Source organism: Canis aureus, chromosome 8 (assembly GCF_053574225.1).
Source record: "Canis aureus isolate CA01 chromosome 8, VMU_Caureus_v.1.0, whole genome shotgun sequence".
Classification (NCBI taxonomy): Eukaryota; Metazoa; Chordata; class Mammalia; order Carnivora; family Canidae; genus Canis; species Canis aureus.
Genome location: NC_135618.1, coordinates 60,176,391 through 60,195,218, shown reverse-complemented (window position 1 = coordinate 60,195,218; position 18,828 = coordinate 60,176,391). Strand labels below are relative to the sequence as shown.

The following is an 18,828-nucleotide window of genomic DNA, read 5'->3' as shown; positions in this document are numbered from 1 at the left end:
CCTTCATCACTTGCCATCGCCCTTTAGATGAAATCCTCAGCTGCTTCTGAGGAACTGGAAGGCCCCTACCTATCTCTCCTGCTTTGTCTCATTTACTCACTACACTCCTGCCATGCTGACCTCTTTCCTGTTCTCTAGCTTGCTCACCCTCCCCCAACTCCTGGCCCCACACTGGCTCTTCTCTGACTACAGGGCTCTTTGCCCACATTCCTCATGTAGCTGTTTGATTCTCATCTTTCATGTTTCAGCTCAAATGTCATCTCAGAGTGAATTCTACCTCCATTAAAAAAAAAAAAAAAGGTATCTAGAAAGGCCTTCCTTGTGAAGCCTATCTAAAGTGGCTTCCCCCAGTGAAATCTTTCTATCCGGTTTATTCATTTTCTTTATAGCAGCTATCATAGTCTCTAATTATCCTGCTCATTTGTTTTCTGTCTTTATCCAACCTGAATATGAGCTCCATGCTGACAATAACCTTGAGTACCTTATTCACAGTACCTGGCACCTGGTTAGTGCAAGCCTGAATTATTAATGAAAATCATCCCACCAGCCTTGCAAAGCTTCTGAGAGGAATGAATTAAATGATATCGAAAAACTGCCTGTTACCTGCAAGCTTTCAAGGAACATAGCAATTACTGTGAAGACTTTGTTCATTCACTGCACAAATATTTAGAGCATCTAGACATTTGGTGCCAGGGATACAATGGTGAAAAAGCAGGCACAGTGCTTGCTGTGACAGACCCCCATAGTGTGGTGCGGGAGATGGACACGGAACAGATAATTTAATACAATGTAAGTCTCAAGGGTTCCGATAGGGAACATGTAGCCGTTACAGCAGCACCCGGAAAGAAGCACCCAACCTAGGCTGTGGTTCGGGGAGAACTTATCAGAGGAAGTGACTTCTAAAATACAATCTGAAGCACTAGTAAGGGCAGGTCAGATAGAGATATCAGTCCTGCAATTTATAGAGGGCCTGCAATGTACCAAGCGCTCTGAGAAGCAGTAGTTAGGGTGTGAACTGTTCTCTAAAAAAAGATATTTTTACGACCTAAGCCCCAGTTCTTTAGAATATGCCCTTGTTTGGAAACAGGGTCTTTGCAGTGTAATCGGGTTAAAATGAGGTCATTGGGGTGGGCCTTTATCCAATATGGTCCAGTGTCTTATAGTGTCCTTATAAAAGAGGGAAATGTGGACACGGAGAGAGAGAGAGACATGCACAGAGAGAAGAGGACATGAAGGCAGACACGCAGGGAGAAGGTGGCCAGATGACAGAAGTGACGCAGCCACAAGCCGAGAGATGCCAGGGACTGTTGGAGGATCCCGGAAGTTACAAGAGGTGAGCAAGCGTTCTCTCCTAGAGCTGTCAGAAAGAGCATGCCTCTACCTGCCCTTTGATTTCTGACTTCTGGCCTCCAGAAGTGCAAGACAATGAATTTCTGTTGCTTTATTAAGCCGCTTGGTTTTTGGTGCTTCTTTACAACAGCCCTTGGAAACTAATACAACAGCCAAACGTTGCAATGCTGTGAGATTGGGATTATTATCACCATCTAGCAGAGAACAAGCCTCAGAGAGAGAAAGTGACCTGGCTGAGGTCAGACAGCATGGGCAGAATGGATTCTTGAGCACCTACCCTGTCCCATTATATATTCCACATCGCTTCTTCAACTGAACCCAGCACCAAGCCTGTGTCCAAGCAAAGGGGCCTTCCCAGGGGGAATCCTGGAGAAATACCCTCCCATAGCAAGTCCTCCATCTGGCGAGTGCAGTCTAAAACTTCTCTTCTGGGTGAAGAGGGCCTGTGGGCTCCCTGTACTCAGGCCCTGAGCATTGCCACCTAAAGTAATCTGATTACAAAGGAAAATGAGGGAGCTGAGTATGGAATTGGGAATTCTACTCCTTCCACAGGCTTTGGTTGACCAGCAGGCTAGAGGTTAGTTCTGGGCCCCATGCTGGACCAAGCTGAGTTTTACGGGAAAGATGGATTTTCAGAGAGAAACTGCTCCTCAAGCACCCTCCCCCAGATTTTCACCTGGGGCCTTTCCAGGAGAGCTCTTCACACAGTGTCAGATACTCTGTAAGCAGCCCGATATCATCACTCAGCATGTCTCTAATCTGATGTCCCAGATGAGCTTCTGTTAACAACTTCCCAAATTCTCTCCCCAGATCTGCCACTCACCCTCAATGACATAAATCTTCTTTTGCAGCTCTGTGAACAGATCTTTAAGCTTCTCAAATGTGTCCAGAATCTTTACAAACTCCTCCGCAGGTTTTGAGGCAAATTGGTGAAGTGTTTCCTGACTTCTCTTGGTCGCAAAATGCTTTCCAATCTGGGTGGGTGTAAAGAGTGGAGAGCTGGCATCCCCAGAGTGGCTGACAAAGCCCTAGCCCCAAGGAGAAAGGGGAGTGGGGCTCAGGGAATAGGAGAGGAAAGATGAGATGTAGGAGGCAGCCAGGACCCATACCCCAATGATGTAGCGGATGATGTCTTTGGCTGAATCAATGTTGGCACGATCAGTGGCTTCCCCATCAGTGATGATGATAAGCACTTTGGTGGCATCTGGACGGGCCCCCAGGTCTTGCCGGAATACCTCTCTCCTGTGTCCAAGAAGGGGTGTGTGTGAAAAACTCCTCCAGATAATGAAGTCTCCCTCCACTCAACCAGCTCATTGAGTCACTGTCCTGCTGATTATGCAAAAGCTCTTTTCCCCATCCCCCAGGCAGTATTCCCAGCCTTCAAATTTCTCTTCTGGGGATCCCTGGGTGGCGCAGCGGTTTAGCGCCTGCCTTTGGCCCAGGGCGTGATCCTGGAGACCCAGGATCGAATCCCACGTCGGACTCCCGGTGCATGGAGCCTGCTTCTCCCTCTGCCTATGTCTCTGCCTCTCTCTCTCTCTCTCTCTCTCACTGTGTGCCTATCATAAATAAAAAATTAAAAAAAATAAAAAAAAATTTCTCTTCTGAACCTCCTGCCTCACCCTTGCTGCCACACCTCTCTTTCCAGACCTGCGGTCTTCAGTGGAATTCTGGGTGGCCAGGAGGCAGTCCCAGAGCCAATGGGCAGTGACAGGGAGGCTTTTTGAGGAAGGATTTTGGGCTTCCTACTCTCCAGTTCAACCACATGACCACAATTATCCTTTCATCAGTTAGGCATGCTGAGGATCCAGGTGAGATTTCAATATGGAAAATGGGCTCCTTGGCTGGAGAAAATGGGGAAGTCACTTTTCCAGAGCAAGCTCATCTGGCTCCCCTATCATCCCCCACCATCACCAGGCTGCCTGTAGATCTCTGCCACAGCAAGTCTTTAGGGAAGTGAAGTGACTTGTTTCCATGTCAATTTCCCCCAAACCATGAGTTCCTCAAGAAAGGAACATATCTGGTCTGCTGCTGAATCTCTGGCTCCTGACACAGAGTAGGTGTGCTCAGTGCAGGTGATATAAAAGGAAGAAGGGAGTTCTGAGCACTGGACAGGCCAATGCTCCAAAGTCCCACTTGCCCACAGCCTCCTTCTGGAGTAAGCCAGGGTGCCCACAGTTTCTGTTGGGACAGCAGTTCTGTCTGCACCATCTGATCCTTCCCTCCTCATCCCACAGCTAACCAGAGACAGATGATTAATCCTAGAGCAGCCAGTCTACAACCCCTGACTTATGATGTGACCTGCCTTGGAGCAGAAGCTGAAAAGTGACATGGAGGGGCCACAGTGGCAGGTGTAGGAGAGATGCAGAAAGGGGGGCCACAAAGCAGAGTGGAGCTCTGATGGGCAGAGCCAAGGCCTCTGTTCCATCTTGGATGTAAATTGTTTCCCTAGCCTTCACCCACACGGACACGGCGTCTCACGGCTCCTGTTTGTGGATTTCTACCCTAGTTTGAACCACCATCACCTCTCATCTGGATTTTTCAATAGCCTCCTACCTGGTCTCTCTGCTCCCACCCTGGGGGCCTGGAGCCTAACAGCTCTGCAGCCAAGGGGTCTTTTTAAAAACATAAATCCAATGATCACTCCTCTGCTCAAAACCTCCAGTGACTTCTCATCTCACTCTGAGGCAAAGCCAAAGTCTTCCCTATGGCCTCCAAGGTCCTGAGTGCTCTGGACTCCCATGGTCTGTCCGACCTCATCCCCTACTACTTTCACCGTTGCTTACTTCTCTCCAGTCACACTGGTGTCCTGGGTCTTCTCGGAACATCCCAAGCATGTTCTCATCTCAGGGCCTCTGCTATTCCCTCTGCCTGGAATGGTTTTCCCCAGGTATCAGTATGGCTGCTTCCTCACTTCTGAGTCTTTGCTCAAATGTAACCTTCCCTTATTTTCCTACTGAATGCTTTCTTCTTCTTTGTAAGACTTACATCTTCTACTATATTATCTGACTTACTTCTCATGTCTATTGTATTTCTCTCCCCTTGCTACATTAAACCTCAAGAGGGTAGAGATTTTTGTTTCATTCACTGCTATATTCCCAGAATCTAGAACATAGCAAATGACAACCCACAGGCCAAAGCCAGCCCACAGCTTGTTTCTGTATGGTCCATGAGCTACAGGTGATTTTCATATTTTTATAGATTTTATTTATTTATTTGAGAAAGAGAGAGAGAGCACAAGCAGGGGGAGCTGCAGGCAGAGGCAGAAGGAGAAGCAGGCTCCCCACTGAGCAGAGAGCCCAAAGTGGGGTTTGGTCTCAGGACCCTGAGATCACAAACTGAACAGAAGACAGCCACCCAAATGACTGAGCCACCCATGCCTCCTGTCAAGAAGTATTTATAAAATATATTTCTCTGACTGCTCCTTTTAGCTCCCATGGTTGACACTTTTGGAGTATCCTCCCATCCTATCAGGACCCCTTTCTCTAAGAAACTACCCTCTTTCCACAGAGGTGGGATCCGAGAATCCATGTCTGTGCCATGTGACTTTATGCCATAAAACAGAACTGGGTGGACCAGTGGACACCTAATCTGGGGTCAGCCAATCAGATCTTCTTTCCTGGAAGCTGGAATTCAGGTTATTCATCTGAATTGAGTAGCTGAGGCTGTCATTTTTTTTTTTCCAGTGGACATGGTTTACCATGTACCCACCAAAGCTGTCTATAGAGAGTGAAGTAGACATGACAGGCCAAGTGAACCTCAGAAGAAAAGACTTGGAAACACCTATGTAAAGTCTTGAGGAGATGACTCACATGCATGTTTAACTTCTGTAAATCCAACTATATGTGCTTGGCAAAGAAATGACAATGAGAAAAATAAGTGTCATAGCACAGGAGGTCTTTCCTGCTCTTTTACTCAATTTGAGTGCATGCCCAGGGTGAGCATAAGATGAAATATATAATTTTCTTATCTTCCAAATCGTTTTCAGTTTCCAGGGCCACTTTAACATCTAAAGATAGGTATTTTTATTTTTATTTTTAAAATGATTTTATTATTGTTATTTTTTAAGTAGGCTCCATTCTGGGCATGCTGGACATGGAGCTCGATGTGGGGCTTGAACTCACACCCCCAAGATTGAGACCTGAGTCAGTCCACTTGCCCTGGCACTGCTGCAGGCTCAGTATCAGCCTTTGTCTGTGTGTGGGCACATGCCACTGTGGTGCTCAAGAACAGCCCATGGAAGAATCATATGAACAGGTGGTGACTAAGGTCATACACCAGTGTGGACACGTTTGGATTTCCAACAGCTACCCTGCTGGGCTGTCATGGAAGATATGCCCCGAAGGTAGCATTTTCATCACATCTGAATATGATGATAGAAGCCCACCACAAATATGATCACTCTGGGGCCACGGGATCCTCAAGCTGGGACTTCCAGAGCTCTGTCAGAAGGGAGACACTGGAACAAAAAACCCCAGGTTCTAAGATACTACAGGAAGGTTCACCTCGAGTGGAACAGAGGGCCTATGAGTGTCAGGAATGTGGAAAATCCTTCCAGTAAAAAGGTAGTGTAATCTTGCATGAGAGAATTCACACTAGTCCAAAGCCCTTTGAGTGTACCTCTCGGAAAAAACGCTTCAGAGGCAAAGGCAATTTTGTTACACATTGGCAAATACACACAGGAGAGAAGCTCTATCAGTAAGAGGAATGTGGGGAAAGCTTTAGTCAACGAGGTGGCCTGGCCATTTGTGAAAGATCCCGCACTGGACAGAAACCCTATGAGTGTGCTATTTGTCAGAGAGGCTTCAGGAGTCAAAGTAACCTTGCTGTTCGTAGAAGAATTCATGGTGGTGAAAAGCCCTATAGATATCATCAGTGTAGAAAAGTCTTCAGTCAGAAAGGAAGCTGAATTGTTCACATCAGAGTCCACACAGGCCTGAAACGGTATGCCTATATACACAGTGCAGGAAGAGTTTCCAAATCAGGGGGAACTGTGTCCTTCAAGCAAAATTTACACAGGAGACATACCCTATTTGTGTGGTCTATGTGGGAAAAGCTTCAGTTAGAGAGAGTCTGGCTGTGCACCAGTGAAACTGCTCACAAAGACTCACCCTTTGATCACTCTCTTCAAAGGAAGTTCTCTTTATGAATATAAAGTACACAATCCTCAGATCAGACAACCTATCCAATTCCATGGAATGAATGGAGACACTTTCAGAAAGACTATCATTGGCTAGGACAAACTGGCTTTTCTCTTTTCCCCCAAATGAGTATGAAAAGTAAATGTCTTATTTATAATGATTAATAAAAACATAAAATATACAATATGGCCCTTCAACGCAATCCAACTACATTCATCTAGGCCTCAATTTATTAATTCATTTTTAAAGATTTTATTTATTTATTCATGAGAGACAGAGAGAGAGAGAGAGAGAGGCAGAGACATAGGCAGACGGAGAAGCAGGCTCCTTGCCGGGAGCCCAATGCGGGACTTGATCCTGGGACCCTGGGATCATGTCCTGAGCTTAAGGTAAACGCTCAACCGCTGAGCCACCCAGGTGTCCCTAGGCCTCAATTTAAACACAGCCATCTGGGGATCCCTGGGTGGCTCAGTGGTTTGGCGCCTGCCTTTGGCCCAGGGCGTGATCCTGGAGTCCCAGGATCAAGTCCCGCGTCGGGCTCCCAGCATGGAGCCTGCTTCTCCCTCCTCCTGTCTCTGCCTCTCTCTCTCTCTCTCTGTCTATCATAAATAAATAAATCTTTAAAAAAAATAAATAAACACAGCCATCTGGTCCAACTCCAGAGGAAAAACTTCTACAGTAGATTTAGGAAATCAGTATATGCTATCTTCCAATGTGGGGCTTGACTATATTGAATTTGTGAACAATTCAAGGAATTCTTCAAGGAGAACTTTGACTAGTAGAGATTGTCATTCACACACTGACTTCAAAAGCTGATCCCTATATAAGATGTGACTGTATCATGACTGCCATGTTCACAAGCACTTTCCAAGTCTTGGTTCTAGTTCCTCATGAGGCCTGGCAATACTCGCTGTACCAAAGGCTAATGAACTATCCCTGCATCCTCCCAAGAATTTCCCTCAGGGATTCAATTAATAAAGTAGATTTCTGTTACTTACAATTCAAAGAACCTGGACTAGGGGAGCTTTGGTGGTTCAGTTGGTTAAGCGTCCATCTGCCTTTGGCTCAGGTCATGACCCCAGGGTCCTGGGATAGAGCCCCGCATCGGGATCCCTGCTCAGCAGGGAGTCTGCTTCTCCCTCTCCCTCTGTCCCTTGCCCTGCTCATGCTCATTCTCTCTCTCAAATAAATTAAATCTTAAAAAAAAAACTGGACTAAAATTGCTCCAGTTGAATTTCTACAATAATCTGCCCATTGCTAAGCCTACACCCTACAACCTGAAGAAGCCAGTGCCAACTGACAGGTGGGCTCTCTCCTGTAAAAGGGGACTCACGCGACATAGTTGATGGCACCAAAGGTGTTGGTCAACAGGCGCATGTGTACTACTTTGCCCAGCAGAACATCAGGGTTCTTCACCTTCACATAATCCAAGAAATTAAATTCTGTTTTGCAGTCTGTGGAAAACTGAACAGCAGCAAACTGGAAAAAGAAGCAAGAAATGAAATGTCATTACATAGCCCTTCCCACTTGTTTGCTCCAATTGATTTCTTTTCTTTTTTTTTTAAGATTTTATTTTTAAGTAATCTGCACACCCAACATGGGGCTCGAACCCAAACCCCCAAGATCAAGAGTTGCACACTCTACTGACTGAGCTAGCCAGGTGCCTCTTGCTCCAACCTATTTCTTTTCTTTTCTTTTCTTTTTTTTTTAGGATTTTATTTTTAAGTAATCTCTACACCCAACATGGGGCTCGAACTCACAACACCGAGATCAAGAGTTGCATGCTCTTCCAACTGAGCCAGTCAGGAGCCCCTTCTTTTTTTTTTTTTTAAGATTTTATTTATTTATCCATGGGAGACACACTGAGACAGAGAGGCAGAGACACAGGCAGAGGAAGAAGCAGGCTCCACGCAGGAGTCCGATGTGGGACTTGATCCTAGGACTCCAGGATCATGCCCTAGGCTGAAGGCAGGTGCTAAACCGCTGAGCCACCCAGGGACCCCAGGAGCCCCTTATTTTTTTAAAGATTTTATTTATTTATTCATGAGAAACACACACAGAGAAAAAGGCAGAGACACAGGCAGAGGGAGCAGCAGGCTCCATGCAGGGAGCCCGACGTGGGACTTGATCCTGAGTCTCCAGGATCAGGCCCTGGGCTGAAGGCGGTGCTAAACCGCTGAGCCACCATGGCTGCCCAGGAGCCCCTTCTAATCTATTTTTTATCCAGCACCTGGGTAACCCAACCCCCACATTCCTGTCTCAAAGCATTTTTTTGAAAATGAGGTAATATATGCACAAACACAAAAATAAAATTAAATAAACCTTTGATCCCTTATGCAGTGATGTCTGCTATACTCCTGTCCTTGGCCTGTCCTCCCCAGTGGGGATGGTTCTGCTGAGTGACCCGGCTAAACTGGACACAGCTGGTTGGGCCACAGACGGCCACTTGGCTGCCTCGAGGCCAGTCAGAATCTATTCTCCAAGAATTTGGAATATGCAGAGGGAGGGGTTGGTGGAGACGACAAAAAACCCTCCTGAAACTTTAACTTGTGAATTTGGGAGCTTTCCACAGGCCCACGTGATCCAAAGAAGCTGAGGAAGAACGTGCAGAGAGAGAGAAGAGGGAAGCAAAACCCAGAAGCAAACCAAAACCCCCCAGAAGTGAGAACTAAAGAGAATCCCACAAACTTTCTATTCCTTAGTTCTGTCTCTTCCAGAAGTCCAGTTACAACCATTCCTTTAGGTTCTGAAGACACCTCATACTGAGTTTTTCTTTTATGCCTTAAGCTAGCTCAAGTAGGTATTTATTGCCTACAAATAGGAAAACTAATTAATAGATTTACCTGGTAGGAAGAGTTGCTGAGTTTCTTCATCACATCCTTCATGAAGTCCAGAATTTTCTGAAATTCATCTTGCTGCAAGCTCATTGAACCATCAAACAGAAATACCAAGTCCACGTTGCCCTTTATACATTCTACAGAGGCCAGGCACAAAGGGACTCGATGAAGTGTCTCCACGGGTTGGCCTGCCCAGGCTGCTTCCCTTGTATGAGCAGCCATCTGGGAGGGATGTTTACCCACTGGACCCCCGGCTCCTTACCCTGATAACCAGGGCGCCCTTGCAGCACAACACCTCTCAGATTCTGGTGGAAAAGGTAACACAGGCCACTTAGGTAGACATTCTGATCACACGTCCGAGACAGCCCAGGGTCACAGGCCTGAAGGAAGCAAAGGTTTAAAAAAAAATAAAGAGTTGGGGCTTCTTCCTTTGTATATTCTGGGCATCACCAGCGAAGAACAAGAACCTTCAGAGTCATCATCTCCTGACTTCACTCCCTACATCCAACTGGTTACCAAGGCAAGGTAATTCTGCCTCCGGCTCTTCTAGGAATTTCTCCATCCCTACCACCAAAGCTGTATGCCAGTGGATATTCACTGTCTATAGAAGAGTTTAAACTTTGGAGGTTGGCATTCATACTGTTTGCAGGTGGGGACTCTCCTACATTTCCAGGCCAATCCCCTTCCATTTCTAATCACACATTCTGTGTTTAAGCCAAATTACTCACTATTCCTGGGATATACAATGTTGTTTTTTTCATTTATGACTGTTTTTCCTGCCAGACTGAAATTTCCTGAAGGTCAGAGCTCGTATCATCTTTGTATCTCGCTCCTCTGACCCTATGAGAACTTAGCACACCGGCTGGCATGTAATAGTAGCTAAGTAAACAAGCTCCAAGAAAATGCTAGATGAATATATCCCTCAGTCAGCCTTCTACCTCTCATATACCCATGTTTGAAGATGCTGCTGGGATGAACTGTAAAGATCAATGGATTTAGAATCAAATGGGAATTTGATTCAAATCCTGGCTCTACCATGTGACTTTGGCCAAGCCTCTTAAACCCTTGGGTCTGTTTCCTCACATGTAAAATGTGTATACTGGGCACTCAGGTGGCTCAGTGGGTGAGCGTCTGCCTTTGGCTCAGGTCGTGATTCCAGGGTCCTGGGATTGAGTCCTGCATCAGGCTCCCTGTGGGGAGCCTGCTTCTCCCTCTCCCTCTGTCTCTGCCTTTCTCTCTCTGTCTCTTATGATTAAATAAAATAAAATCTTTTTTAAAAATGGGTATACTGATCTCTGCCTCATCCAAGTACCTCGAACATAAAGGAGATAAAAGCAGCGTTTTTGCACCACTAGTCATTTATGTACACTTCACAATTTCTGCCATGTGGGCCTATCATGCATACTCTTATTTATGTAATGTTTTATTTACTTTAAATTTACCTTTTTTTTTTTTTTAACTTTAGCTTTACCCCAAGCAGTTTGATCCAAGAAATCATGAATTTGATGTGTGGTATATATTTCCTAAGAAGCCATTAAATAAAGATATAAGTATAAAACATCAAAAGTTTGTGTACCACCAAAAATCACCTCTGTATGTCAATGGGCACATTTCATATTTGGAAAAAAACTGACATAAGTAAGAGCTCAAAAATAGTTGGCTCACACTGCATTCTTAATAAATCCTGATTAATTCAGAATCTCTCTGATGCCTGAAATCTTCCATAGGATTTTTACTCCCTTTGCCTTCCTTCTTTTTAATCTGTCTTTCTTAGTATCACTACATGAGATTCTTACCAAAAGCTTTCCACTTATGAAGTCTGTCGCCAAGGTCATCCCCAAGTACTTGGAAGTATAGTTGGAACCTGTAGGCACCAGGAGATTGATTGGTCTGGAGGAACTTAGGTACTGAGGTGTGGTGGGGCCAGCCTCGACTTCCCTGGGACAGTATTCCTCCCAGGCCCCTCACCAGTTACTCACCACTCAGGCTGACTGGTAGGCAGTGGCCAGTGCCTGGCTGGCATTGATAGAGGTTTCCTGTGCTGTTCCCCTCACCTGGAGCTCCCACGACAACCCTGATGAGAAATCTCACCTGTGAGATGAAGTTGTCCCATCTTTACCCACCCACTCCTACCCATTGGGGGGCTCAGATCCCAAGTTTCTCAAAGCAATGCAGTTTGTCCCCTGCAGGGAGGCTCCTCAGTCCCCACCTCTTCCCTATTCAGAGGCAAAAATTCTAGAAAGTTAAGGATCTTTTCCATTTATAGTTTAGAAAAACTGAGGTCCAGAGAATGATGTGCCAGATGTCACATAAGTTTGCTCAATCAGGCAACAATTCAAAAGTCATTTATGAAGGTGCCTCAGTGTTTCGCTGCCTAACGTGTGCCTTGGGCTCAGGTCATGATCCTGGTCCTGGCTCCTGGGTCCTGGAATGGAGCCTCACACCTGGCTCCCTGCTCAGCAGGGAGTCTGCTTCTCTCTCTCCCTCTGCCCCTCCACCTGGTTGTGCTCTCTCTCTCAAATAAATAAATAAAATCTTTTTTAAAAAGGCATTTATGACATATCTACTCTGTGCTAGGTTGGGGCATGTATTGGGCATGAGGGGAAAAATGAGAGAAACAAAGTTTCTGCTGTTAAGGAGCTCACTGTCCAGCCCAAGCCCTACTGGGGAATTTAGAAGTGTTGCAAAGCCTTTTAGGGGCTGTGATATTTCCCCTTCTATCAGGCACTTAGGTGGAGATTTAAGGATGGACTGTGCTGGTCCTACTATCTGATGGCCTCGCTCCTCCAGAAGGAAGACCCTCGGCACCTGCCGGTTTCCCGACCTGCGCCCCCCACGGCCCCGACGCCCGCTCCCCCGCGGGCTGGTGTCCTGGTCTCCAGTCCTGGCTCTGCGGGGCAGGGGGGGCCGGGGGCGGCTCACCGGTCTCCAACCTGCAGGACTCTGTACCCAAAATGCCTCCCGGCGTGTGGGAAGGAGAAGTTCTGCACGTGCCGCACTTCCAAGTTGTAGCCTGAGGCCAGGGCTGAGGGAGACCAGGGGGTGCGGTCGGTCGGTCAGGTCAGCGGGTCAGCGGTTCCGGCCAGCCAGGGTCCCCGCAGGGGGCCCCAGAGCCGCAGGCGCTGATTGGCGGTCGCCCACGTGCCCCAAGTGGGCGGCCCACCCACAAAGACCCGGCTCCTTCCTCCTGGGGCCACCCGCCGCCTGCTTGGGAGGCAGAGCTAGACCTTCCCCCTCGGGCTTCCCCTTTCAGAGCCTCGACTCCGGGAAATTGGAAGCAGCAACTCCCTACTACCCAGAGCGCACTTGGACTGCTAGCAAAGAAGGAAGGATGAGAAGGCGTTGGTCCGTGAGATAGAGGCAGATGGAAGGGGCCCCCCGTGGGATGAGGTTGCCCCATCGCAGGGTGCATCTCCCAACACACCCACTTCTCCCTTGGGCCTAGGACCCTAGATAATTAGCCTCAGGCTTCTGCCCGCAGACTCATGGTTTCAAGGTCCCCTGATCCCCATGCAGCTGCTTCTCATCTAATGCTCCCTTACTGCCCACCCCACTGTGCACCAGGCTCTTCCTTCCATTAGATCTCAGGTTGGCCCATGTCATCCCCCACTTCAAGCTGCCTAGCATCCTCCTTTGCAAGCCCCTAACTGTCCTTTCTGGCCCTGCTTTCTTCCAGGCATCAGGCTTCTTTCCCAGGCATCCAGGATGGCAGAGAAGCTGCCCCACTGTTTGTTCACGAACGGACTGAGGTCCAGAAAGAGCAAAGTGCTGAGATGGTACACAGTGGTGCCATGGGCAGGACCAGACCCCAGCGACTGCTCCAGGTACCCATTAGCCATCTGCCTTTTTAAAAAACCCTAAGCCAGAGATGCCTTCAGCTCAGGGCATGATTCTGGGGTCCTGAGATCCAGTCCCTCATCAGGCTCCCCACCGGGAGCCTGCTCCTCCCTCTGCCTGTCTCTGCCTCTCTCTCTGTGTCTTTCATGAATAAATAAGTAAAATCTTAAAAAATGAAAAATAAAGACCCCACTCTGTATCTCTGTTGCCACCTGTGTCTTCCTTCTCTTTTCCTCCAGACCTTGCCTCTACTTTGGACTCTAACCTCTTTTTTTTTTTTTTTCTAACCTCTTTCTTTCCTTATCCCCTTCTCCCTCCAAGATTCCTAACCCTCATGTCACCTGTGGCCAATCCCACCCGACACTAGCTGCTCTTTTACTCCAGTTCCACAAAGTCCTGTGGTCTCACTGGACAGAGACACATGTCCCTTGCCTTCCCCTCCATTTTTTCCCTTGCCTACCGAAGAGGGAAGGCCCGGACAGCAGCAGCCTCGTTATGATGATGTAGGAGTTCATCTTTCCAGCGGCTGGAGATGTCTAATCAAGACTCCGGTCTCAGAGAACCCTGGGGATTTGGCAACCAGACAGACTAAAAGAGGGAAATAATAATGCCCCAGGGCCTCCTGCAGTGAGACTTTTTCACAAAGACGCCAAGCTGGTGACAATGGGTGGTGGTGAGCCTATAGGGCTTGTGAAACCACATGGGTTTAGAGGAAGTGTAGGCAGGTTAGAGACACTTCCTGTGCCCGCTTGCATTTTCACATCATCCAAGAGCAGACAACACAGTAGGTAGCAACCTCCTGACCAAGAGCTGCTGGTTCCTTGTCTTTCACCAACACATAAACTGAAGACTCTGTCTTTTAAAGTTCAGCATAGGACTGGTCAAATCAACTGTGGCACAATCATAATGGAGTGCCACCTCGAAAAAATAAGGGACACCTGGGTGGCTCAGTTGGTTGTCTTCCTTCTTCTTCTTCTTTTTTTTTTTAAGATTTTATTTATTTATTCATGAGACACACACACACACAGAGAGAGAGAGAGAGAGAGAGAGGCAGAGACACAAGCAGAGGGAGAAGCAGGCCCCATGCCCTGTTCCACAGGGAGCCTGCTTCTCCCTTACCCTCTGCCTGCCATTCCTTGTGCTTGTGCTCTCTCTCTGTCAAATAAATAAATAAAATCTTTTTTTAAAAATGAGAAAAGAAGGAAAGCAATAAGGTAGGAAAAAAGAAAAGAGTGACATAGCCTTCTCTTGACATTGAAGGATTCCAATAATACACTGATAAAGAAAAAGAACAAGTTACAGACAGTAAATTTAGTAACTTACTTTTATTCTAAAAAACAAAAATATCCACAGAATGGGGATATTTGCAAATCACATATCTGATATGGGACTTGTATCCAGAACATACAAAGAATTGAACAGTAAAAAAGACAAATGGCCTAATTTTTAAAGATTTTTTTAAAAATTGATTAGAGACACACACAGAGAGAGAGAGAGAGAGAGAGGCAGAGGGAGAAGCAGTCTCCATGCAGGGAGCCAGACGTGGGACTCGATCCTGGGTCTCCGGGATCACGCCCTGGACTGAAGGCGGCGCTAAACCGCCGAGGCACCTGGGCTGCCCGGCCCAACTTTTAAACATTTCTCTGAAGATGATACATAAGATTTTATTTTATTTATTTGAGAGAGAGAGAGCATGTGAACGCACGTACACCCACACAAGGGACAGGCAGAGAGTTGGGGGAAGGGCCGAGAGACAAGCAGACTCTCCGCTGAGTGTGAGCGCAGAGCCTGACTCAGGGCTGCATGCGAGGGCACAAAGATCATGACCTGAGCCAAAACCGAGAGTCAGATGCTTAACCGACCGAGCCACTCAGGCGCCTCTGAGGATAACATAAAAAAACTGCTAACATAGACAAGATGCTCAGTATCATTAGGCTTTAGGGAAATGCAAATCAAAGCCAAATATCCCTTTACAGTCATGGGGATGGATAGTATTAGAAGGGAAGGGGCAGCCGGGGTGGCTCAGCGGTTTAGCGCCGCCTTCAGCCCAGGGTGTGATCCTGAAGACCCGGGATAAAGTCCCACGCTGGGCTCCCTGCATGGAGCCTGCTTCTTCCTCTCCTTCTCCCTCTGCCTGTGTCTCTGCCCCTCTCTCTCTGTGTCTCTCATGAATAAATAAATATATATTTTTTTTTAAAAAGGGAAGAAAAGAAAACGTGTTGGTGAGTGTGGAGAAAGAGGAGCCCTTGTACGTTGCCAGGGGGATATAAAATGACTAGCCCCAAACTGGAAACAATGCAAATGTCTATCAACTGATAAAGAGATCAACAAAATGTGGTCTATGCATACAATAGCTTATTATTCAACCATAAAAAGTAATGAAGCACTGATCCATCCCATGACGTGGATGAACCTGGAAAACATTATGCTAAGTGAATGAAGCCAGGTACTCACAGACACAGATTGTGTTATTCCATTTAAGTGAAATGTCCAGAATACGTAGATCTATAGAGACAGGACATTAGATTAGTGGTTGCCAGGATGGGGATGGTGGGGAATGAGGAATGACTGCTAATGAGTACAGGGTCTCTTTTTGAGGTGAGGAAATGTTCTGGAATTAGTGCTGATGATTGTACAATTTTATGACTATATTAAAAACCACTGAATAGGGACACCTGGTTGGCTCAGTAGGAAGAGCATGTGACTCTTGATCTCAGAGTTGTAATTTTGAGCCTCACGTGGGGTGTAAATAAATTATTTTATTTTTTATTTTATTTTATTTTTTAAAGATCGTATTTATTTATTCATGAAAGACACACACACACACACACACACACACACACACAGAGGCAGATACATGGGCAGAGAGAGAAGCAGGTTCCATGCAGGGAGCCTGATGTGGGAATTGATCCCAGGACTCCAGGATCACGCCCTGGGCTGAAGGCAGGCGCTCAACTGCTGAGCCACCCAGGGATCCCTTAAATAAATTTTTTAAAACTTAATTTATTTTTTAAACTTGTATTTATTTACTTGAGAGCGATAGTGCACAAAGGGAGAGGAAGCACAGAGGGAGAAAGAGAGGCAGACTCCCTGCTGAGCAAGGAGTCCCATGTGAGGCTTGATCCCAGGACCCTGAGATCATGACCTGAGCCTAAGGCAGCCACTTAACTGACTGAGCCATCAAGTTTTTAAAACTTTAAAAACCACTGAACTGCACACTTATTTAAAATGGTGAGGCTTGGGACGCCTGAGTGGCTCAGGGATTAAGTGTCTGCCTTCAGCTCAGAGTGTGATCCCAGAGTCCCAGGATCCCGTCCCACATCAGGCTCCCTGCATGGAGCCTGTTTCTTCCTCTGCCTGTCTCTCTGCCTGTCTCTCTCTGTGTCTGTCATGAATAAATCAATAAAATATTTTTTTAAATAAAATAAAATAAAATGAGGCTTGGGGCACCTGGGTGGCTCAGTGGTTGAGCATCTGCCTTTGGCTCAGGTTGTGATCCCGGGGTTCTGGCATAGAGTCCCATATCCAGCTCCCCTCTAGGAGCCTGCTTCTCCCTCTGCCTATGTCTCTGCCTCTCTCTGTGTGTCTCTTATGAATAAATAAATAAAATCTTAAAAAAATAAAATAAAATGGTGAGTCTTATGGTATGGGAATTCTATCTGAAAAAAAAAAAGTTAAAAATGAAGGGGCACATGGGTGACTCAGTCCCTTAGGCATCCAACCCTTGGTCTCAATCAGGTCTTGATCTCAAGGTCATGAGTTCAAGCCCCATGCTGGGCTCCATGCTGGGTGTGGAACCCACTTAAAGAAAAAAAAAAAAAAGGAAAGAAAAAAAGAAAAATAGGAGTTGAAATTATGTGTGTGTGTGTGTGTGTGTGTGTATGTAAAATCTGAAAGGAAACACAACTGAACTCCAAACAGTAGTTACTTCTGAAGAATAAGATTTTCATATTTCTATATTGTCTGAATTTTTTTCTTCCAAGGAGGATGTATAACTTACGTAATTTTAAAAATTAAAAATAATTAAAAATGCAACAGAATAGAGGAACTTGTATTTGCTTATGGGAAAGTGGGAAGGATGTTAAGATTTTCCCTGTGTTGTGAGGAAACCCTGCTCAGCTTGCAAAGCCACTGCCAGTGTCACTGCCCCTGGGGAAGACTTTTGCAAACAGATTATCTGTAATCTGCTGCTAGGCAGCTGCAACTGACAAGTTGCCTTCTGGTACTTAGATAATATCAGATAGTCTTTTTCAAATTCAGTTAAAATCAGATAATTTGGGCTGAGTCCTTTGATCCTATGTACAGTAGTTACAATTTACAGCTAATCAAAATCTTTTGTTCTGAAATTACAAAAAAGAATACACATTTAAAAATTCAAACATAAAAAGAATAAAAACTCAAACATTACAGAAATGTGTAAAGTGAAAGGATAAATGCTCCCTTTTAACATACAGCTCGCACTTGTAAATCTCAAACAATTTAGAGCCGTACATTCTTCTTGACAAAAAAAAAATATATATATATAATATATATAATATATATATTAGTTTAGTTCTAGTTCTAGAACTAGATCTAGTAATTAACCACACAGGTTGGACCTGTTTGGAAAAACTGTAATTATCTCACCACAGAACATCTAACCCAAAATTAATAGTCAAATCGATCCTCTCTAGAGTGAAGGTTTTCCTTTAGACTGTCTTCAAAATTTAGATTCTTAGGGTTCCTGGGTGACTCAGTCAGTTAAGTGTCTGCCTTTGGCTCAAGTCATGATCTCAGGGTCCAGGGATTGAGCCCCCCAGGTCAGGGCTTCCTGCTCAACAGAGAGTTTGCTTCTCCTTCTCCCTCTGCCCCTCCCTCCACTTGTGCTCTTGTGTGCTCTGTCTCTCTCAAATAATCAAAATTTAGATTCTTGAATTAGGGCTTAAGTTTATAGAAACTTCAAGTTTATCAGTAATAACACCTGGAACAGAAAGAATTCAGGAAATGATCTCAAAGTAAGTCTTCGTTGCTTGGATCATAGTTTATGTGTATGCATCAGCAGGCAAGTGTACTCATTTACATATTTATCAGATTCTGGTTTTCAGTTTAAAAGAACAAAAGAATTTTTTTCCCATCTGTTTGAGGACTGTAAGGCTGAGGACGCTACAAAAGTACAAGTAAGCCCTGAGAATTCTAGAGTGTCAGGGGCTCCATGTTGGAGAGATCAGGTGATTTCCCTGAAGAGCTGGGTTGCAGAGATCCCAGGCTGGGATCACGTGAGGAAGTCCTGAGGCAGGATGTTCCTTACATGCGCATGCGCACACACGCACACACACACACTTCGTTAGTCACTAGCCTTCATCATATCTCAGGTTGTCAGTTCTCTCTGAGGGCCCAATTTGGTCTCTCAATTCCATTCCATTTGTTCAAACCCCCATCAGTTCTCAAGGAACAAATTACAGCCACTACAGCCATTCCTCCACTCTTCTGCCTCTAGAGAAGGTTCTACCTCCTGGGGAATTCCAAATTAACCTAGAGAAACCTAAGCATGTTTCTCTTAGGCTTTACAACCTCAGGTAATTCCCCTTTTGCATACATAAGATCACGTCCGAGATTGTTGGTATGGCTTTCAAGGGCCTTGTTGTCTGTCCATACTCTGCTCTAACTTAGTTAACCAATGACTC

General features: G+C 45.9%; 1 protein-coding gene and 1 pseudogene across 3 annotated transcripts in view; one reads left to right on the top strand and one right to left on the bottom strand.

The window, feature by feature from the left end:
• ITGAL (integrin subunit alpha L) overlaps positions 1-13,859 on the bottom strand; it is a 42,481-nt gene extending 28,622 nt beyond the window's left edge. The window contains exons 1-9 of one of the 3 annotated variants that reach the window (XM_077907294.1): positions 13,626-13,859; positions 12,251-12,353; positions 11,308-11,402; positions 11,125-11,192; positions 9,591-9,708; positions 9,335-9,465; positions 7,825-7,970; positions 2,460-2,592; positions 2,174-2,324 (exon numbers count right to left, since the gene is read on the bottom strand). In XM_077907294.1, the coding sequence (XP_077763420.1) occupies positions 2,174-2,324; positions 2,460-2,592; positions 7,825-7,970; positions 9,335-9,465; positions 9,591-9,708; positions 11,125-11,192; positions 11,308-11,402; positions 12,251-12,353; positions 13,626-13,680 (1,000 nt within the window). In that variant the 5' untranslated portion in view covers positions 13,681-13,859. Of the gene's footprint in view, positions 1-2,173; positions 2,325-2,459; positions 2,593-7,824; positions 7,971-9,334; positions 9,466-9,590; positions 9,709-11,124; positions 11,193-11,307; positions 11,420-12,250; positions 12,354-13,625 lie in introns of all 3 variants that reach the window. The other 2 variants (XM_077907296.1, XM_077907295.1) reach the window with 2 other exon arrangements.
• Positions 5,705-6,468, top strand: LOC144318149 (uncharacterized; annotated as a pseudogene).
• Positions 13,860-18,828: the final 4,969 nt, after the last annotated feature.